The sequence below is a fragment of the Dermacentor albipictus genome, chromosome 6, assembly GCF_038994185.2.
Source record: "Dermacentor albipictus isolate Rhodes 1998 colony chromosome 6, USDA_Dalb.pri_finalv2, whole genome shotgun sequence".
In the NCBI taxonomy this organism is placed as follows: domain Eukaryota; kingdom Metazoa; phylum Arthropoda; class Arachnida; order Ixodida; family Ixodidae; genus Dermacentor; species Dermacentor albipictus.
The window spans coordinates 24863548-24882027 of record NC_091826.1 but is presented as its reverse complement, the minus strand read 5'-3'; the positions used below and the strand labels follow the sequence as shown (position 1 = coordinate 24882027).

Genomic DNA, 18480 nt, shown 5'->3' with positions numbered 1-18480 from the left:
GTCACGGTGTCGCAGGGAGTGGGAAGTGAAAGATAACAGAGAAAGAGGGAGGATGTGGCCTAATAGACTCCACTATGCGCGACAGGTGGCAGTCCTCAGTAATGTTGCCAGCGTTGTAGCGGGCGCTTGTAGGGTGTCTATTCCCGCGGAACTTATAAACTCCAGCAGGCTTCGCACCCAGCCACATAGATCCTTTCACTTTACAATAAAGTTTTGTCTCCCCGTGCAGCCGGACGTCCTTGAAGACGCGGCGGGCAAGCGGGCATTCGTTGGTGTCCGTGTCTTTCCAACGAGGACGACGAAGAAAGACGCGTTGTTTCACTCGCCCGTTGGATCTCGTTTGCCGTTTGAAAAGCGATTTGAGTGCCCCCTTGTTTCTCGTCCGGGGGTGTAGCTCAGATGGTAGAGCGCTCGCTTAGCATGCGAGAGGTACTGGGATCGATACCCAGCACCTCCAATTTTTTTTTTTTTTATCACCATGGTACAGTTTAGTAATGAAAGCCCATTTGCGATATGATATTCTGCTGCCAAGAATATGTGCGCTTTTTTTTTCTTTTCTGTAAATGGGATCAGGAATGATTTCTGCAAAAAAAAAAGAAAAAAGAAAAGCTACTGAAATCACTCAACTGCGTTTACGTCCGAATGAATTTGTTGCCCTTGGATATAAGACATGCTCTTGTTTTTTTTTTCCCCTTCATGCGAAACTGTTAAAGGCACATTGAAAATAATTTGTATTTCGTTCCATCGGCCAGTCGTCCGGCGTTGTAACTCACATGGTAAAGCGCTCGCTTATCATGCGAGAGGTACTGGGATCGATACCCAGCACCTCCACTTTCTTTTTTCCATCATGGTACAGTTTAGTAATGAAAGCCTATTTGCGATATGATATTGTGCTGCCAAGAATATGTGCTCTTTTTTTTCTTTTTTTCTGTAAATGGAATCAGGAATGATTTCTGCAAAAAAGAAAAGAAAAACTACTGAAATCACTCAACTGCATTTACGCCCTAATGAATTTGTTGCCCTTGGATATAAGCCATGCGCTTGTTTTTTTTTTTTCCCCTTCATACGAAACTGTTAAAGGCACATTGAAAATAATTTGTATTTCGTTCCATCGGCCAGTTGTCCGGCGTTGTAGCTCACACGGTAGAGTGCTCGCTTAACATGCGAGAGGTACTGGGATCGATACCCTGCACTTCCACAGAGACACTATTCGATTTTTCCGCACGAAAGGAAGCACACGTTTTCTTTGTATTGTTTTTAAACAGTGATGACAGGAACGCTTGCGACAGATGTGGCCGACCTGGACAACTGGATATCTGACCTGACTAATTGTTGTTGATTAATGTCCCGTCCAGAGCAACACTGTGTCATAAAGCAAGCCGTAATGGGGCGCGTGATTATAACCTCTTATAGCGAGCATTTTTTTTTTGTCCTGATGAAAAACAATCGAAATTTCAGTTATAGATACTTGCATGTGATGTCAGAACATCCAAAGTGACGCTCGCACCATTTCCGATCTCGGGTGAGATTTATAGACTCGTTTGAAGAAAAGCGAAACGGTCATCTAGCACAAAAGCACGGCTTTATATTCGAACGTTTCTGTGCTTAACAAACTCAGCCTTGGCCGGTGAATCGTCTGGGATGCTGTGGCATTATGTAACACAATCAGTATTGCAGAGATGGCGGCCTCAAGTTATGCGCCTGAATGTACCCAGTTGTACGCGTTTGTTGGAGTGTTCATGGAAGCACTATGAGGAGACCATTGTTTTCTGAGGTATATAAAAAGATGGGGGGGGGGGGGGGGCGACACGTTGACGCGATATTTTTTTTTTCTGGATGACTGTACATGACTCATCAAAATCAGGATTGTTTTGTGATTGCTCTGTGATGAGCTTAAACGTTCACTTTTTGACTTGTAAACCCACATTCGGGTATGGCGATAAATTACGACAACAGGCTAGAAGAGGCTCATTTCTTTTTGACCTCCCCACGTTCTTAAAAATGCACTTAAGTTTGAGTACGTGAGCGATCTCTCATTAATCGGGACTATCAAAATGAAGCCATCGCAGCGGGGATTCGAGCCCGCGACCTCGTACACACCACCAGGGCGACATAGCCACCGAAGTACCACGGCGGGTCACAACTTCTCAGAAACACACCGATGACTTCATACAGGCATTGTTAGCAGATAGGTATAAGGGGTGTGCGAATGTTCGCTCTTTCGAATATGAATAGAAAAAGTTCTCGCTATTCCATTTATATTCCATTCAAGAATTCGCTATTTCGAATTCGCCGGATATTCTTTGCTGTCCGAATATAAGGAGTGGCCGTTTGTAGGAGCCTCGGGAGAGGAAGGCTAACGAAGCTGAGAACTGTACCCATCGATTCAGCAGCATATAGCAGGTCAGTCGCTTTACGTGCATTTGGTGACGTTGCTGTTCCCTTGTTTTATTGCTGTCGTTGTAAATGGTACGGCAGATATCTCAAAGATGTTTGTCAATTCCAGGTGACTCAGTTAACCGGACGTCCAGCTGCGAACTGCTTTACATGCGTGCAGTGGTGGAGCCAAGGAGGAAGCACACGGGCCCGTGACTGCCTGCCCACCCCAACGAAACCTCCGAAATTATTTCGATGTATCAGGATACCTAGCGTAAAAACACAACACCCACCTACCTAGCCCTCCTTTGTCCGATCACGCGCGTGACCGAAGAGCAGAAAAAGCAAAAGCTGTAGAAAGAAAAATAAAGAAAAATAAAGCGCCTTTCCTGGTTATACGTCCCTGTCGTGCATGTATAAAATAATGTAAATACCTGCCTCTTTAATCGAACATATTGCACGCAAATGCCATACTTCGCTTCATTTGGAAATGAGAAAAAATATTCGACATTCGATCGATCCGATGATCGCAGGTCGACATTATTAAGAGATTTTGTGGCAGTTAACCGATTAGCCAAGCGCGAGACGTCCCTATAGCCGTGCTTAAGGCGTGCGTGACTCGAATCCGCTTGACTTCCTGCAGCAGTATGAGATGAAGACGGCAACTGATTGAGACTGTGCCGCACAACCGGCTCGTCTTTTCTACATCGCGTACCTGTTTGCCGCCCGCTAACGCCGAGCAGTCATCCGCTGCTTTCCGAAATTTTAGAACTGGATTGTGTGTGAGAGAGAGAAGGAGATAGCACAAAAGATCCACTCACCCATTCGATCTCATTTCGCGATGGAAATGCCTTTCGAAACGAAGCAATCCTTCGTCGGGGGTGTAGCTCAGATGGTAGAGCGCTCGCTTAGCATGCGAGAGGTACTGGGATCGATACCCAGCACCTCCACTCTTTTTTCCCTTGACTACTGCGTGATCTCTTTTTTTTTTGTTCACACGACCATTTCAATAACCAATAGATTATTGTACATTGCACATACTATAGAATAGGTTTAGAGCTTTCTGATGTAAAATAGGTGATTTTATTAAAGCGAGATTGTCATAGCTCGGCCAAAGTGATGCTTTATGCTTTCGCTAAGTTTAGCCGGCAAACCACATTTTTTTTTTTGAAGCACATTGCGTTGGACCATTAAGAATTACTTGCCAGCTAATACACGTGTGATCCGTAACCTCGTTTAAGGATACCTCGAATATCTCGCTTGTCTCGTTTTGTGTCATTGGGTTGTCGTTACGATCGCCTATCATATGTTGTGGAGTGCTAGTCCAAAGGGCGCACCGTCTGGCCATAAGATATCGGTATCTCTAATTTCGGGGAACGGAAGAATGTAGGAAACTGTGCCAATATGTGCACATATAACCGTGTATCGCTGTGTACTCTTGAAAACATATACGTCTACATGTCAGTAGAGCTAAAGAAGCACCCGTTAAGAGCACACAGTACATCAGTCATTGAGCGGTCGCAGAAGTGGTACAGCTTGAGGTTCATTTGTTCTTCGCGTTTGCAAACAGACCTCCCACCTTTCGTAGCCTTGTTTATCGATATGCGTAATGAAGTGTCACAATGTTTGTTTACAAAGAGTTGGGACTATACTTTGTCACAAGCCTCCATGCGCTACTACACACATGTTTTAACAGGTCAGCGAGGAAAGAGTCCGCTGATTAATGTCACAAGACCGATATGACGTCAAAGAAGCTTGTAAAACAATGTTCTTACCGTGACAAGGTGATACTACGCCCATCGTTGTACAATACTGTGTTTAAACATGAAGCAACGTTAACCATTCTACTCGCCTCGACGGCTGGTCCCAGGTTATGCCGTTAACGTATCGCGAATACAACTGTCAATCATTACGACACCAAACAGGGACGCTCGCACTACTTGAATTGTCGGAATCTAATATATTTCACCGCGGAATTTAAAAAAAAATGTATCGTTACCAATTTGCGCGCTTGAAATATAAAAATGAGGACAGTATTTAAGACCTTCCTGTGTCTTTCATCTGCTCTGATAATTTTGTGCTGGTCTAAATGTTTCCAAAGCAATTGTGAAGTTCCCATGAGCTAATGCGACAATTAGATATTGCCACCTGGTGTTTTGAGCCAGCGAACATTCAGCATTGCGTGCCCAGCAAAACGGCGAAGAAGACGACGAAGTCGAAGATCCCGCGCCAGCTGGAGAACCATCGCTCAGTGTTTGGCATTTTTCATCTCTGGCTGATCCTACTGTCACTTATTCTTGTGTTAGAGCGTGGCAATATCAATATTTTATGGCCAGGCAGTCTGCCGTTTGCACTAGCACACCACAGTACCTGATAGGTGATCGCAACGACAACCAAACGACGCAAACGAGACAAGCGAGATGTTCGAGGTGTATTCAAAGAGGCTACGGATGACACATGTATTAGCTGGCAAGTAATTCTCGAGGGCTAAACGCAATGTCCACCAAACAAAAAAAAATGTAGTTTGAGGGCTAAACTTAGCGAAGGCATAAAGCATCACATTGGTCGAACCGCTAGACAAGCTCGCTTTGATAAAATTACTGAATTTCCATCAGAAAGAGCTAAACCTATTCTATATTATGTGTATTCGACAAATTTTATTAAAGGTCCTGCAACACGTCAGCGTCCTTCAATATCTGCAATGTTTGCAATACCTTACTAGTTCCTGAAATGGTCGTATGAAGAAAAAAGAGACCATGCAGTGTTTAAGAAAAAAAATTAAAAGATTGGAGGTGCTGGGTATCGATCCCAGTACCTCTCGCATGCTAAGCGAGCGCTCTACCATCTGAGCTACACCCCCGGTCGGGAGGGAATCACTGGATATCGTTTTAAGCGGTAAATGAGATCGAACTGGGTGAGAGAAAGCTACGCGCTCTCATGACCTCGTTTCAGAACGTGGAAAACGATGGACCGTGAGCAGCGCTGTGTTGCACAACTTCGAGCAAAACCGGCCTCTCTTGCATAGCCACTGTCAAGAAGCCGCTCTCGTAGAAGCTGACTTACTTTCCAGTGCGAAATTGACCAACTTGTTGAGACAGCACAGAATTAGCCACCTGCTGTCGTCATCCCGAGCAGGTCAAACCGCGCCGAAGACGTGGAAAAGTGTCACAGCACATATCTATAGCTCGCAAGGCGCGACACAAGGTGAACGTAAAACACTCGTGGAAAGAAAAAAATAAAATCACGGAGATGAACACAAATTGATAGAAATAACGAAAAAGGATAAATAAATTGTGGAATTCAATGATCCCAAACTCGATAGTGGCTTCTAAGGCACATTGGACAGTTCCGGAATAATTTTGACCAGCTAGGGCTCCTGCACTCGACTTGGACTCCCACCAAATGGCGTGGGTAGAGTGCCTTAATTAACTATACCCTAATTAACTGCGCTTTAATTAACTTCGCCTTATTGAACAACGAAGGTCATAGGTTCGACTCCCACCAAAGCTCGTGGGTGCGAGTGCTCGAATTAACTCGACTTTAATAAACTGTGCTTCAATTAACACCAAACGTCGTAGATTCGAGTTCCACCAAAAGATCAAAGGTTCGTAGCGCATCGAATCATTTTAGCGACAAAATGCATGGCCACCATCGGAACGAGTGCACAAAACAAATAAACAAGCGCCCACACACGCATACATACCATATGTAAAGTACATCAAGAGCCCTCAGAATGCCAACGCACTAAAACAAAAGGGTGCCGTAAAAAGGGTTAATTTGCTGAACCACCAAAACAGGCCGCGTTTGGAACGTTTGCGTACAAACTTGGTCCGTGTGTCGCTGGCGGGGCTTGGGAGAACCAGCGATCCAAATTATTTTGTTGTTGCGTGTTCGTTTTTTTCTCAACAGAGACGTTTGTCGTTTGCGCGGCACCAAACCCTTAACACCTTTTCCCACCCCAAGTCTCTCCTGCCCATATTGATGCCACGCACGTTGTTCTGCCGAGATTCGACTCCGCAGCCGGAATCAAAGTGACACCGTGTCGAACAGCCTCCACTATTGTCAACTACTTCCTGGGCTAGTTCGCCGTGCGGCTGATTAGGCGTTCCACGCAGAGACGCCAACTACAGCTGCACGTAATCACGGTATCACCGGTAGTGGGTTCGCAATATACACCGCAAGGTGTTTGAACCCGCCACCTCCCATATTCGAAGGAAGAAGCATTCATCGCATCTTGTCACGAAGCTGGTTACCACTCCAAAGTTAGCGGAGGTATATGTGTGTGTCAGTGGTCTTATTGCGTCGTAGATTGGGTGAACTGATCCCTGACCGTTGCAGCAGAAACGGTAGGTTGCGCCTGTACAGTGAGACGTAGGACGGTCGGACTCGGCGTCTGCTTGTTTTGACGCCGTTGTCATTTTATTGCGATTAGCATTATGAGGGCACTTCAAGCACTTTCCGATAGCTGTCTGTCTGTGTGGCTTCCTGTCTTTCCGCCTGTGTCTCTACCGTTTTCCCGCCAACTTGGATCACTGGGTGGTCTGTGGTCTAGTGGTTCACAGCATCTCGCTGCTGTCTGATATCAGGGAACGGGATTCTGTGTACGACGGCCTCTGTGTTTCCGCCGAAACCATTACGCTTTCTCCACGAGCCAGTGTCCTCGTCGAAGTTATGTGCGGTGGAATGCGCGAAGGTGAAGTTATAGCAGAAAGTAACTTATCACACTTACTGACGCAAGGTGTTTGTCGGGAGTGTGCTCCAGCTTAGTGATGGCCACTCTCAGTTGCTTGTCACTAACTTCAGTAACGAGGATCGACACCTTTTTCGCGGTTCTTCGATTGCGTTTGCCGACGAAATAGAGAACGTGGCTGAAATCGACGTTAATTCAGAGCTATTGCAAGACGACACAAAGCTTGTACCACCCTTCTAAAATCACCGCATGGTGGTTGTAGTATTCATAAAACAAATATAAAAAGCAATGAATATACCTGTCCAATTCCACGTGTTCTCCGGCGTACCATTTGATAGGTTTATTGTCATTGTAATGCGTAGCCAGCGCAAAACAAAAAATGTTGGATGGAAATACCGAGCCCATAATTTCACGAGAACCTCATTTTATTCAAACGATCGATCAAATGCCAGATCTATACGAACAAATTGAATTTGGTGCAGACTGACATACTGTATTGGTAAAGGACTTATGCTTAGCACCATAAGATTGACCGCGATTTGAGCAGCGTGTTTCAGGAATGAACAGGAACACTGCGGTGCTGTGTGTATGTGTATGTCTCTAGAACAGACTTCTTAGCTCGTTTATCTGTTTCTTTATCGAAAGATTCATGTGTACCTGAAAGAAAAATCATGCAAAAATATCAGGGGTGTAGCTCAGGAGGTAGAGCGCTCGCTTAGCATGGGAGAGGTACTGGGATCGATACCAAGCACCTCTACAGGAGCGCTTTCTCTTCTTTTTTCTTTGTTTTGTGCCATGGGAAGAAAGAATAAATACCTGGTGGAGTTCATTGACCCCAAACTCGATAGTGGGTTCTAAGTGACAGTGGACAGTTAGGGAATCATTCAGACCAGCTGTGGTTCTTGCATTCGACTTCGGCTCCCACCAAAGGGCGTGAGTTTTCAGAGCAGCGATACAACAGGTACTATTGACGAACACAACATCGTCGATGCATCATGCGTTAACACCTGCAAAGTCTATACGGATGCTGCCATTCTCCCAGACGGCGAAAGGACATCATTTCTGAGTACTACGCATAATTTCATCAGCGGCCACCAGCGCTATTTATCTACGGAAGCCAGCGCTCTAGTAATGGAACTTCAAGCCATCCACGACGCTGTGCAAGATGCGACATCTAAGCTGCCTACCACCAAGAAACTAGATATCTTCACGGATTCTTTAGCGGCTATTCAGGAACTCAAGAAGGTTGATAAGGCAATGGAAATCTGCGAGAGAATACACACTATGAATAGTAAGACAGCTACTTTCGTCAAGGTACACTGGATTCAAGGCCATTCAGCGAACCCTCACAACATTGCTGCTGACCAGCAGGCACACTGCCCTCCTAATCCTGATCCTCCACCTATTCCCCTCCCACCCCAACCCCGTAACTCGCTGCGAGCCCGTAAAAATGTTCTCCGGCAGGACACACGCGCTCTTATCCCACCGTGTATCTGCTCCCTCCCCTTTCACGTTACTAGGGCGGAGGAAGTTGTGCTTAGGAGGCTTCGGGCCGGGGTGGCCCTTACACCGGCTGTTGTCTCAAGGTGGAACTGGTCGCATTTACCACTGGGTGCTACGTGTCCATACTGCTCCGTTCCTGTGGTGGAATCAGATGCATACCACCTAATATGGACATGTACGGGTTTACAATCGGAACGCTCGCGTCTCCTACTGCAAGCCGGCCTCCGCTACAGTGTGACAACCAGCTATGACCGCTGGATACATGACAACAGATTTCACAAAACACTGCTTCAATTCATACACAACACAGGCCTCGCAGCACACATATAACACACATATACGCTCCAAGAATTATGCCTTAAGGGCAAGCCTATCGCAATAAAAAAAAGTTATCAGAGTGTCTTAATTAACGGTGCCGTAATAAATTTGCCTCATTGAACACCACAGGTCCTGGTTTCGACTCCCACTGAAGATCGTGGGTGGCAGTGCTTTAATTAACTCGACTTTAATTAACAGTGCCTTAATTAACACCAAATATTGTGCGTTAGACTTCCTCCAAAAGGTCGAAGGTTCGCAGCCTCTTATTGCGACAGCAATTATATAAACAGGATTTCTGCCGTCGCCGTGAGGTTTCGTATGAGTGAAAACGTGCGAGGGTGAGCCGGCGAATCTCGCGTGCGTGAGTGAGGAACGTGACCCGGATGCGTGCTCTCTGCTGTGGCGCCCAAGGCAGAGGCGTGATGCGATGGAGAAGGGACCCGCTTCTACGGCAACGATTGTTGTGCCATTACCACAAGCCCGGATCCCGAATCTGCAAGATGCAGAATCTATCCTGCGAGCGCCATAATTCTCCCTTCACAAGTCAAGATGCTGCGCCTTCGTGCGGGAGAAGCCTCGGCGGAGCAGCGTGTTTTGACGTGTCCGCGTGTGCCCGACGGCCCGGCGCCGCACCTCCCTTGCCTGGAGGTCACCGCGCGCGCGAACTTTGAACCGGGTGGCCAGCGCGGTCGCTGGTTGGACCCTTCGGACGACCGTCGTGTGCTGACTTTGTATTGGGCCGTTTGAGTGACAATGGGCCTCGGGGATTATAAAAGCAGCGACACGCCGCTCGAAAACAGGATCTGCCGACCCCACCGGGAGAGAGTGTCGCTCCCGACTGGGGTGAGATGTGTCACGCGTTTTCGCCGGACGTCGTCGTGCGAGAACAGTCGCGTTTGTTGTGAGCACTCGGCCCCAGTGCCGACCCGTTCATGTCCTGTATGATAACCTGTATATAATGTATAAAGTCCCTTTTGTTATTCTCATCGACGCCAGGCTCGGAGTCTTCGCTACCAACGCTCTGTCACGAAACGGGTGACGAGCTCTACGGGACCACAAAGCCGTAATCGTGGTGCAGCGGTACAAGTTCGTAACACTGGCGGCACCGGTTGGATGTCGTAACACTGGTGGCACCGGTTGGAAGTTCGTAACACTGGATGGCAGCTACGGGATTGACCGGCATCAGCTACCTCGGCGCGGTGAGTGCCTGAAGTTTACCTCAAACACCAGACTTTCTCTGACACAGGTTATAGTAGCTCAGGGATTGACTTGGTGTTGCATTGTGATAACCTTGTGTGTTTCAAGCCTAGTAAGAGTGTTTTGAAAACCAGGGGATGCTGAGGGGGTAAACAGGGCAGTGTGTGATATACTTGCATATGTCTTACTAGTAGTGTTATAGTAGCGTACGGCAGGTATATTCAAAAAGGGTAAACAGCAGGAGGACAGTGTGAACGATGGAGAAGTACAAGGTGAAGGAACTTCTCGAAATTTGTGAGGAGTTGGGCATTGAGTTGGGCTCAACCAAAAGAAAGAATGCGATCCTTGAGGTCATGAGGACTGGGGACGTAACGGCTGAGGAGGCCGCTGAGGCCTGGGCGGATATCAATGAACGAAGGGAAAGGGAGGAAAGGAGAGAACAGGAACGTCGCGAAGAGGAGGAAAGGAGAGAACAGCAACGTCGCGAGGAGGAAAAGAGGGAGAAGGAACGTTGCATGGAGGAAAGGAGAGAGATTCGTGAGCACGAGCTTAAAATGAAAGAGTTGGAGACCCGAAATAGCTCGCCAGCGCCTAGTCTCACTTCTAACGTTCCAAGAATACGCGATCAACTTCCACCCTTTGTCGTTGGAGAGGATATGGCCAAATACCTCGTGAAATTTGAGCACGTGTGCGAACGGAATAGCATTGAGCGATCCCTCTGGGCACAGAATCTGTTAGCGTTGCTTCCTGGGGAGGCATCAGACGTAATAACTTGCTTATCGAAAGAGGCGTTTGAGAGCTACAGTGATGTGAAGGAAGCGCTACTGCGGAAGTACAAATTGTCGCCCGAAGCTTTCCGGCAGAGGTTCCGGTATGCAAAAAAGGGTAAGGAGTCGAATGTTGACTTCGCGTTTCGTCTAAAAGCCGACTTGGTGGAATGGCTGAAGGGCGAAGAGGTTTTCGACGACCGCGACAAAATTGTCGAATGCATCGCGTTGGAGCAGTTCTACCGTTGCATTGATGAGGATGTCCGGCTCTGGCTGCAAGATAGGCTAAAGGAGGTTAAGCTAAACAAGGCAGCAGAGTTAGCGGAAGAGTATTACACTCGCCGCAGCTTGCACAGCAAGGCAGTGCGCATAGAAAAAGCAGATAGAAGAGATGGGTTTTACGGGAAGCCCGACGAACGGAAGGAAATCACGCGTCGCGAGTTTCGGGACGACGAGTCCCTTCCCAAAGAAACTGTAAGGGATGGACAGAATGCATCTCAGAATGATGACGATGGTCCGAAACAGCGAAACGAAATGACGCGTTCTTTTGAAAAACGGAGACCGTTAACCTGCTACAATTGCAAAAAGCAAGGGCACATCGCTGCAAGCTGCCCAGAGAGAATTGCTTTTGCAACGATACAGGAAACTCACAAAAACATACGTCTATTGGAGCCCTATGTGCAGGAAATTAAGGTAAACGGCAAGAAGTGCCGAGCACTGCGGGACTCTGCAGCAACTATGGACGTTGTTCACCCGTCTTTCGTCTCCTCGAGTGATTTTACGGGAGAGTGCGTTAGGATACGGCAAGTGGCCGAGAAGGAGAGTGTCTGTTTACCGATCGCAACGGTTAGCATTGAAGGAGAATTTGGGAAACTTAACACCGAAGCCGCTGTGTCAGCCGCCCTCCCGGAGCAATTTTCCTACCTCTTCTCAAATAGCTCGGAGCAGCTGCTGAGGGATCACGGCAAATCATTCTTTGCCGACGTGGCGTACGTGGCCCCCACGCGATCCAAAGCGCGCCCGCTGTCGAGGGAACTTGACTTAGCGTCGGTGAGCGAACAGCGGTGCGGCACACGGACCGATCACGGTAACTTGAGTGGCGAGCAGTCACGGGAGAGGCAGAGCTCGGAGGCTGGCCTAGACGAGCGGGTCCTGGAAGTGAGTGGGAGTGACGCGTGCAGTGCTAGCCGCGATATAGACTCGACGCCGCAATTAGGCGACGCGGGCTCCACACTCGCTCCGGTTTCCGCCAGCCGGCAGGAGCAGGCTGCAGTTGAAAGAAAAAGTCTGATTCGCGAACAACAGGAAGATTGTTCACTAGCCGATCTGAGGAAGAGCGTCAAACGGGGAGTGAAAGAAAAGGGGGTTTCATTTGGCAAGGAATCTGGCTTATTGTACCGCCGCTACACGGATAAGCAGGGTCGCAAATATAAGCAGCTTCGGATTCCGCGAAAATATCGCCGGGAAAAATGAATGACCTCATTTGCTTCCTCAGAAGTATGTTTTCGGTCCAAAGCGATTTCAAGGGGACCATTCTATTTGTAATTATTATTGCTGATTAATAATTGTTTCTATTTTGTTGAGTTGTTGATTTGAAAACTGATTGTTTGAGCCTTGTGTGCTAGATCGTACACCTGCCTCTTGTTGCAGCGGGAGCAAAAAGAGGGATAGCAATTTAGTTAGGTTGATTTGAATTATGGCCTTGTCTGGTGTTTGACGGGAGACAGAGGGCACTTGTTCGTGTTGGGTGTTGCCTTTTGCCGGTCGGTTTTGCAAGCTGCAGAACGACCAAGCGGGACCAGTGGCGAGAAGCAAGGTCTTAGGAACGACCCGAGCGGAGCTGGTCAAGGTGCCTTGGCGACGACGTGGTGAGCAGAGCTCCTGTCCTGGCGAGTCGGACCTGGGCACGTGATGTTACCTGGCGTCCCGACACTGGACGTGAACTGGGACGAGCCTGACGAACGTGCGCGCCTGGCATCCGAGCCACGTGGAGGCAGCTCGTCTTCCCGGCGCCTTATCTGAGGGCGGGGATGCTGTTGTGCCATTACCACAAGCCCGGATCCCGAATCTGCAAGATGCAGAATCTATCCTGCGAGCGCCATAATTCTCCCTTCACAAGTCAAGATGCTGCGCCTTCGTGCGGGAGAAGCCTCGGCGGAGCAGCGTGTTTTGACGTGTCCGCGTGTGCCCGACGGCCCGGCGCCGCACCTCCCTTGCCTGGAGGTCACCGCGCGCGCGAACTTTGAACCGGGTGGCCAGCGCGGTCGCTGGTTGGACCCTTCGGACGACCGTCGTGTGCTGACTTTGTATTGGGCCGTTTGAGTGACAATGGGCCTCGGGGATTATAAAAGCAGCGACACGCCGCTCGAAAACAGGATCTGCCGACCCCACCGGGAGAGAGTGTCGCTCCCGACTGGGGTGAGATGTGTCACGCGTTTTCGCCGGACGTCGTCGTGCGAGAACAGTCGCGTTTGTTGTGAGCACTCGGCCCCAGTGCCGACCCGTTCATGTCCTGTATGATAACCTGTATATAATGTATAAAGTCCCTTTTGTTATTCTCATCGACGCCAGGCTCGGAGTCTTCGCTACCAACGCTCTGTCACGAAACGGGTGACGAGCTCTACGGGACCACAAAGCCGTAATCGTGGTGCAGCGGTACAAGTTCGTAACACTGGCGGCACCGGTTGGATGTCGTAACACTGGTGGCACCGGTTGGAAGTTCGTAACACGATGCTACGATGCCTCGATGTCCTCCTCCTCATCCGCCACTCCGTAAAGAGTGGACACGATTACAGATTCTACTGCGGCGTTGGCCTCGCGAATGTCGGAAGCCGTAGTAGACGCCTCTGGCGGGCGCCGTAGGGACGCGTTGCCGGCGCTCGTGTGTCTTGAAAGCGGTCTGAGATGTTCGCAGAGTCTGCGTAGTGCCGGTAGCTTCGTATGCGCTGTGCCTTTGACGTTTCATACGCGTTGAAGCGGCAGATGCACGGAGGTCAATTGGCTCGCACGGTCCTAAGCCCCACGTTTTCAGAGTTTCCGCGCTCATCGAGCGAGATGTGCTCATGTTTACCAGTGTGCACGTGACACCGTGCTGGTCAATTTAGTTAAAACACGTTGACTGGCCAGTTGGTTTGAATCCATGATAGAATGTGTAGGCGCGACTGAACAAAGACGTAGAAAGAAGCAGACACAGAAAGGGCTGTCTCCGCGGGACTGTTTCTTTCTACGTTCTCCTTAAGTCACGCTTATGCATTTTTATCATTGCTAATTTAGTTAATAAACGAATGTTTACAAGTTTATGCGGCTGATAAAACTACTCCCCTTACGTTGTACAGCTATCAACCAATTTGCTATCGCAATTGGTGCTTCGCCTTTGCGGTTGAACTGCGAATATATATATATTTTTTACCATAACCTAGTCGCACCAGCGCCGGATTGTCCGCCTCATGGGCCACGTAATGATTTCGCATTAAAAAATGCGGCAGAACGCATCCTGCGATAATGGTCGATGGTAATGCGTTTATATCGAATTACTTTAGCGACAAAACGCATTGCCATCGTCGGAACGAGTTGTGTATCAGGCACGTACTGCAGCGGTACTTTATCTATCTATCTATCTATCTATCTATCTATCTATCTATCTATCTATCTATCTATCTATCTATCTATCTATCTATCTATCTATCTATCTATCTATCTATCTATCTATCTATCTATCTATCTATCTATCTATCTATCTATCTATCTATCTATCTATCTATCTATCTATCTATCTATCTATCTATCTATCTATCTATCTATCTATCTATCTATCTATCTATCTATCTATCTATCTATCTATCTATCTATCTATCTATCTATCTATCTATCTATCTATCTATCTATCTATCTATCTATCTATCTATCTATCTATCTATCTATCTATCTATCTATCTATCTATCTATCTATCTATCTATCTATCTATCTATCTATCTATCTATCTATACTCTAGCTTAGATACCAACAACTCTATAACAGTTGTTGGCATCTACCACGAAGACTGCCGCTGCCAAACCGGCGCGAGGCCTGCAAGGTGCACAAAACAAACAATGTAACAAGCGTGCACGCATGCATACATGCCACCTGTAAAGTACATGACGCACCCTAAGAATGCTAACGCATTAAAACAAAAGGACTAAGTTGCTAATTTGCTGAACCACCACAACAGACTGCGTTTGAAATGTCTGCGTACAAACTTGGCCCGTGTGTCGCTGGCGGGCCAAGCGCCAACTTACGTGGCGCCGTTCAATGAACCTCGTTCATACCAAATGTATTACTGGATGCGTCAAACTAGGCACCTGCCACAGTTTCGTGAGCCTCACGGATTTCACTTTGGATCAGCGGGTATGTACAACTGTGTGTGTACCAGGCTGTTATTGAATCCTAGCCCACATAATCCATTGACTCCAGATAAGGGGGACGTAGGGCCCCGAGTGCTGATAGCTTCGTGTGCGCTGTGTTTTCGCCGCTTAGTTCGCGTTTGAAGCGAGAGGAAGCACGAAGGTCGGTTCGCTCGCTGCTGCTGCCGCACTTCCTCACTCCCGCGTCCAGACAACAAATTTCAGCGGCCATCGAGTGAGGTGTGTTCATATTTGCTCGTGCGCGCGTGACACCATGCTTGGTAAGTTAGTAAGCCAATGTTTCCAAGGTTATGCGGCCGATAGAACTTACCCCTTACTTCGTATAGGTGTCTACTAATTTGCTATCGCTATCGATGCTTCGCATTTTCCGGCGAAACTGTGACTTTTTTATTGGTCTTCTTCCCTCGTTTTCGTCGTGAACACATTAGTAGCGACACCTAAAAAAACTCGCTTCTATGTGTGAGCCGAGGGCTACAGATATCCCGCGCACAGGATTGTCGTTGCTCAGCCTCTGCGTCGTCTGTGAATCACAGCGCTTCACCGTTGCTGGGACTCGAAGAAGACGCTCACGCGGTTGAGCCCATGAAAAGCTTTAAAAATTGGCCACACAGGTGAATTCACAGCATTAACGTCTTAAGTGACCCCGTCGCTTTCGAGATATACCAGCACCGGTTCCATTCGTCGGCCAGCTTTTTATATTGAGCTCCCGGATTTGCCTTTCTGAACACGTGCATACGCCAGACTGATGCGTGGCACGATCTCGGGTTATTCTACTGCAGTTCCCGACAAAATCATGTTCCCATAACTGCGTCAGCTGTTTCAGCTCGTCTCGTCGATAATGTGACTAACTATACGTGTGATCGGTTGCTGAGAAAAGTGATTTAATCACAGTGAGCGTTACCGAGTGTGAAATGTAATCGGTAAGTAGCAAAAAAATCTCAACAAAGTGTAAGATATCACGAGCAATGAATTACACGCAATCCGTTACGTAGAAGTCTGGTATGAACTGTGCTACGTCTTGCTCTTTAAGGCCCTCACCCTAACGTTTATTTCTTCGAGCGTATGTGCGAGGTAAGCGTGCGGGACTGCGGGATGCTCCAGAGGGCGCTGCAACGCGCCAGGCCAGCAGCACCTCAGCCAGGAGAACGACTAAGGCGAGCGCGTGTCCAGCCAGGACGAGGACGAAGATGGGCCGGTGGTGCTCGAAGTCGAGCTGCTCCGCCTCACCCATGCGGATCTTGGGGCAGCGCGAGAACTCCCCGGCCAGGGACTCGGTGTCATCGTGCCACTTGCGAACCACGCCCGCTTCGGTCAGCCAGTTCATCCTGCAGTTGTGGTCGCGTCTTAAGTACGGACGTACTATATAAATGGATGCACGGAATAACTAACACTCAAAGTATGGACTGTGTAGATTACCGTTGTCCTTGAAAAGAAGAATGCACAATCGTTGGATTCTATACCGGTATCAACATATATGGGGCAGAAACTTGCAGGTTGACAAAGAAGCTTTACTTGCTGTACATAAATGACTTAAATGGCTCCAGACCAGCGCCAGCTGCACTTCGCTCCTCGAAAAGGCAGGACATGCGTCGAGTGAGCTTCGGAGCAACACTTTGCAATGTGGTGACCGCGGTTTACATCATGAATCCATGCAGGACACCTTATGGAGGTGCGAATCATGCTGAAGCATTCTCAACCAGCATTATAAGTTAGTCAAGAAAACCATGCCGCTACCGCACAAAGCACCCAATAAAGCACAAGAAGTCACGTATAGGCGGCTTCAGACGGGCACCTGCCCATGGCCGGCCTCGGTGCACAAGATCTATCCGGACGCGCACCCTCACAATGCGTGTCGTTACTGGAAGGATATAGCTAGCCTTGCTCACATGCTCTGAGATTGCCCCCTGGCGCCGGGGGCCAGGACCACCAAGGAAGAGTGGGACCGAGCTCTACGCAGCTCGGACCCTAAAGCACAGCTTTGAGCTGTCCATCGGGCCCGCGAGGCGGCGGAGGGGCATGGCCTCTCTGTCCCGACGTGAGATCGGGCCGCTGCGCTCTAATCGGGCTCACGAAAGTTAAGAAAGTTATTCATCCTTCCATCCAACCATTTCCCTCGCATTTACCGATTAAATGCCACTGATTATTTTTTTTTTCTTTAGCCGAGCTGCGCCTCTCACCTCTTGTTCCACTGCTTCATGACGTTCTCCAGTGCGGGCTCCCGGCGGCGGCCGTAGTAGACGACCAACATGTGCGACAACAGCCGCTCGCGGCCGAAGTAGAACTCGTGGCCCGGGTAGTCATGGCAGGCCTTGGTGATCTGGTACGTGGCCGAGGTCCGATCGGAGAGGATGACCGCCTTGCCGTTGACCACTTCGTCCAGCACGGCCGGCGAGAACAGCCGTCGGTAGGGGACCCGGAATCTCGGCTTCAGCTTGCTCGCAACTTGGCGGTCGTGCTCCCTTGGCGAGTGCTGCGTGTGTGTGGAACACGACGCCGGGCATAGATGAAGGAGTAACGGACGGACGGACGGACGGACGGACGGACACACACACACACACACACACACACACACACACACACACACACACACACACACACACACGTGAAAAAAATGTGTGTGTGAGTACACACACATCTTTTTGTAAGTCTTACGAATTCTACCACACGTCTCTCGGATGTACGCAGAGAGAGAAAGTGAAAGAGAGAGAGAAAGTAGAAGAAGAAGTAAATGCAGGGAGTTTAAGCAAAGCCAGAAACCTGGAGGCTTACGAAAAGGGTTCTACTTAAATTGAGGACGACGCAACGAGCTATGGAAAGAAGAATGATGAGTGTAACGTTAAGGGATAAGAAAAGAGGAGATTGGGTGAGGGAACGAACGCGAGTTAATGACATCCTAATTGATATCAAGAAGGAGAAGTGGGCATGGGCAGAACATGTAATGAGGAGGGAAGATAACCGGTGGTCATTAAGGGTTAGGAACTGGATTCCAAAGGAAGGGAAGCGTAGCAGGGGACGGCGGAAAGTTAGGTGGGCGGATGAGATTAAGATGTTTGCAGGGACAACATGGCCACAATTAGTAGATGACCGGGGTAGTTGGAGAAGTATGGGAGAGGCCTTTGCTCTGCAGTGGGCGTAACCAGGCTGATGATGATGATGATGAATTTAACCACCCGATTAATGTCCAATCACCTCCCCCCTGTGGGTATGCACCACACCCACTCAGAACAA

The 18480-nt window shown here is 48.6% G+C and overlaps 1 protein-coding gene and 3 non-coding genes across 5 annotated transcripts in view; 2 read left to right on the top strand and 2 right to left on the bottom strand.

The window, feature by feature from the left end:
- Positions 1–384: 384 nt before the first annotated feature.
- On the top strand, positions 385–457 carry TRNAA-AGC (transfer RNA alanine (anticodon AGC)). The gene has a single exon. It is a non-coding gene; the product is annotated as a tRNA-Ala (tRNA).
- A 2796-nt stretch (positions 458–3253) lies between these two features.
- TRNAA-AGC (transfer RNA alanine (anticodon AGC)) lies at positions 3254–3326 on the top strand. The gene has a single exon. It is a non-coding gene; the product is annotated as a tRNA-Ala (tRNA).
- Positions 3327–5163: 1837 nt separating this feature from the next.
- On the bottom strand, positions 5164–5236 carry TRNAA-AGC (transfer RNA alanine (anticodon AGC)). Its single transcript has one exon. It is a non-coding gene; the product is annotated as a tRNA-Ala (tRNA).
- A 10965-nt stretch (positions 5237–16201) lies between these two features.
- LOC135896507 (ionotropic receptor 93a-like) overlaps positions 16202–18480 on the bottom strand; it is a 203558-nt gene continuing 201279 nt past the window's right edge. For both annotated transcript variants that reach the window (XM_065424933.1, XM_070540177.1), the window contains 2 exons: positions 17430–17722; positions 16202–16577 (listed from right to left, as the gene is read on the bottom strand). In XM_065424933.1, the coding sequence (XP_065281005.1) occupies positions 16292–16577; positions 17430–17722 (579 nt within the window). In that variant the 3' untranslated portion in view covers positions 16202–16291. The remainder of the gene's footprint in view (positions 16578–17429; positions 17723–18480) is intronic.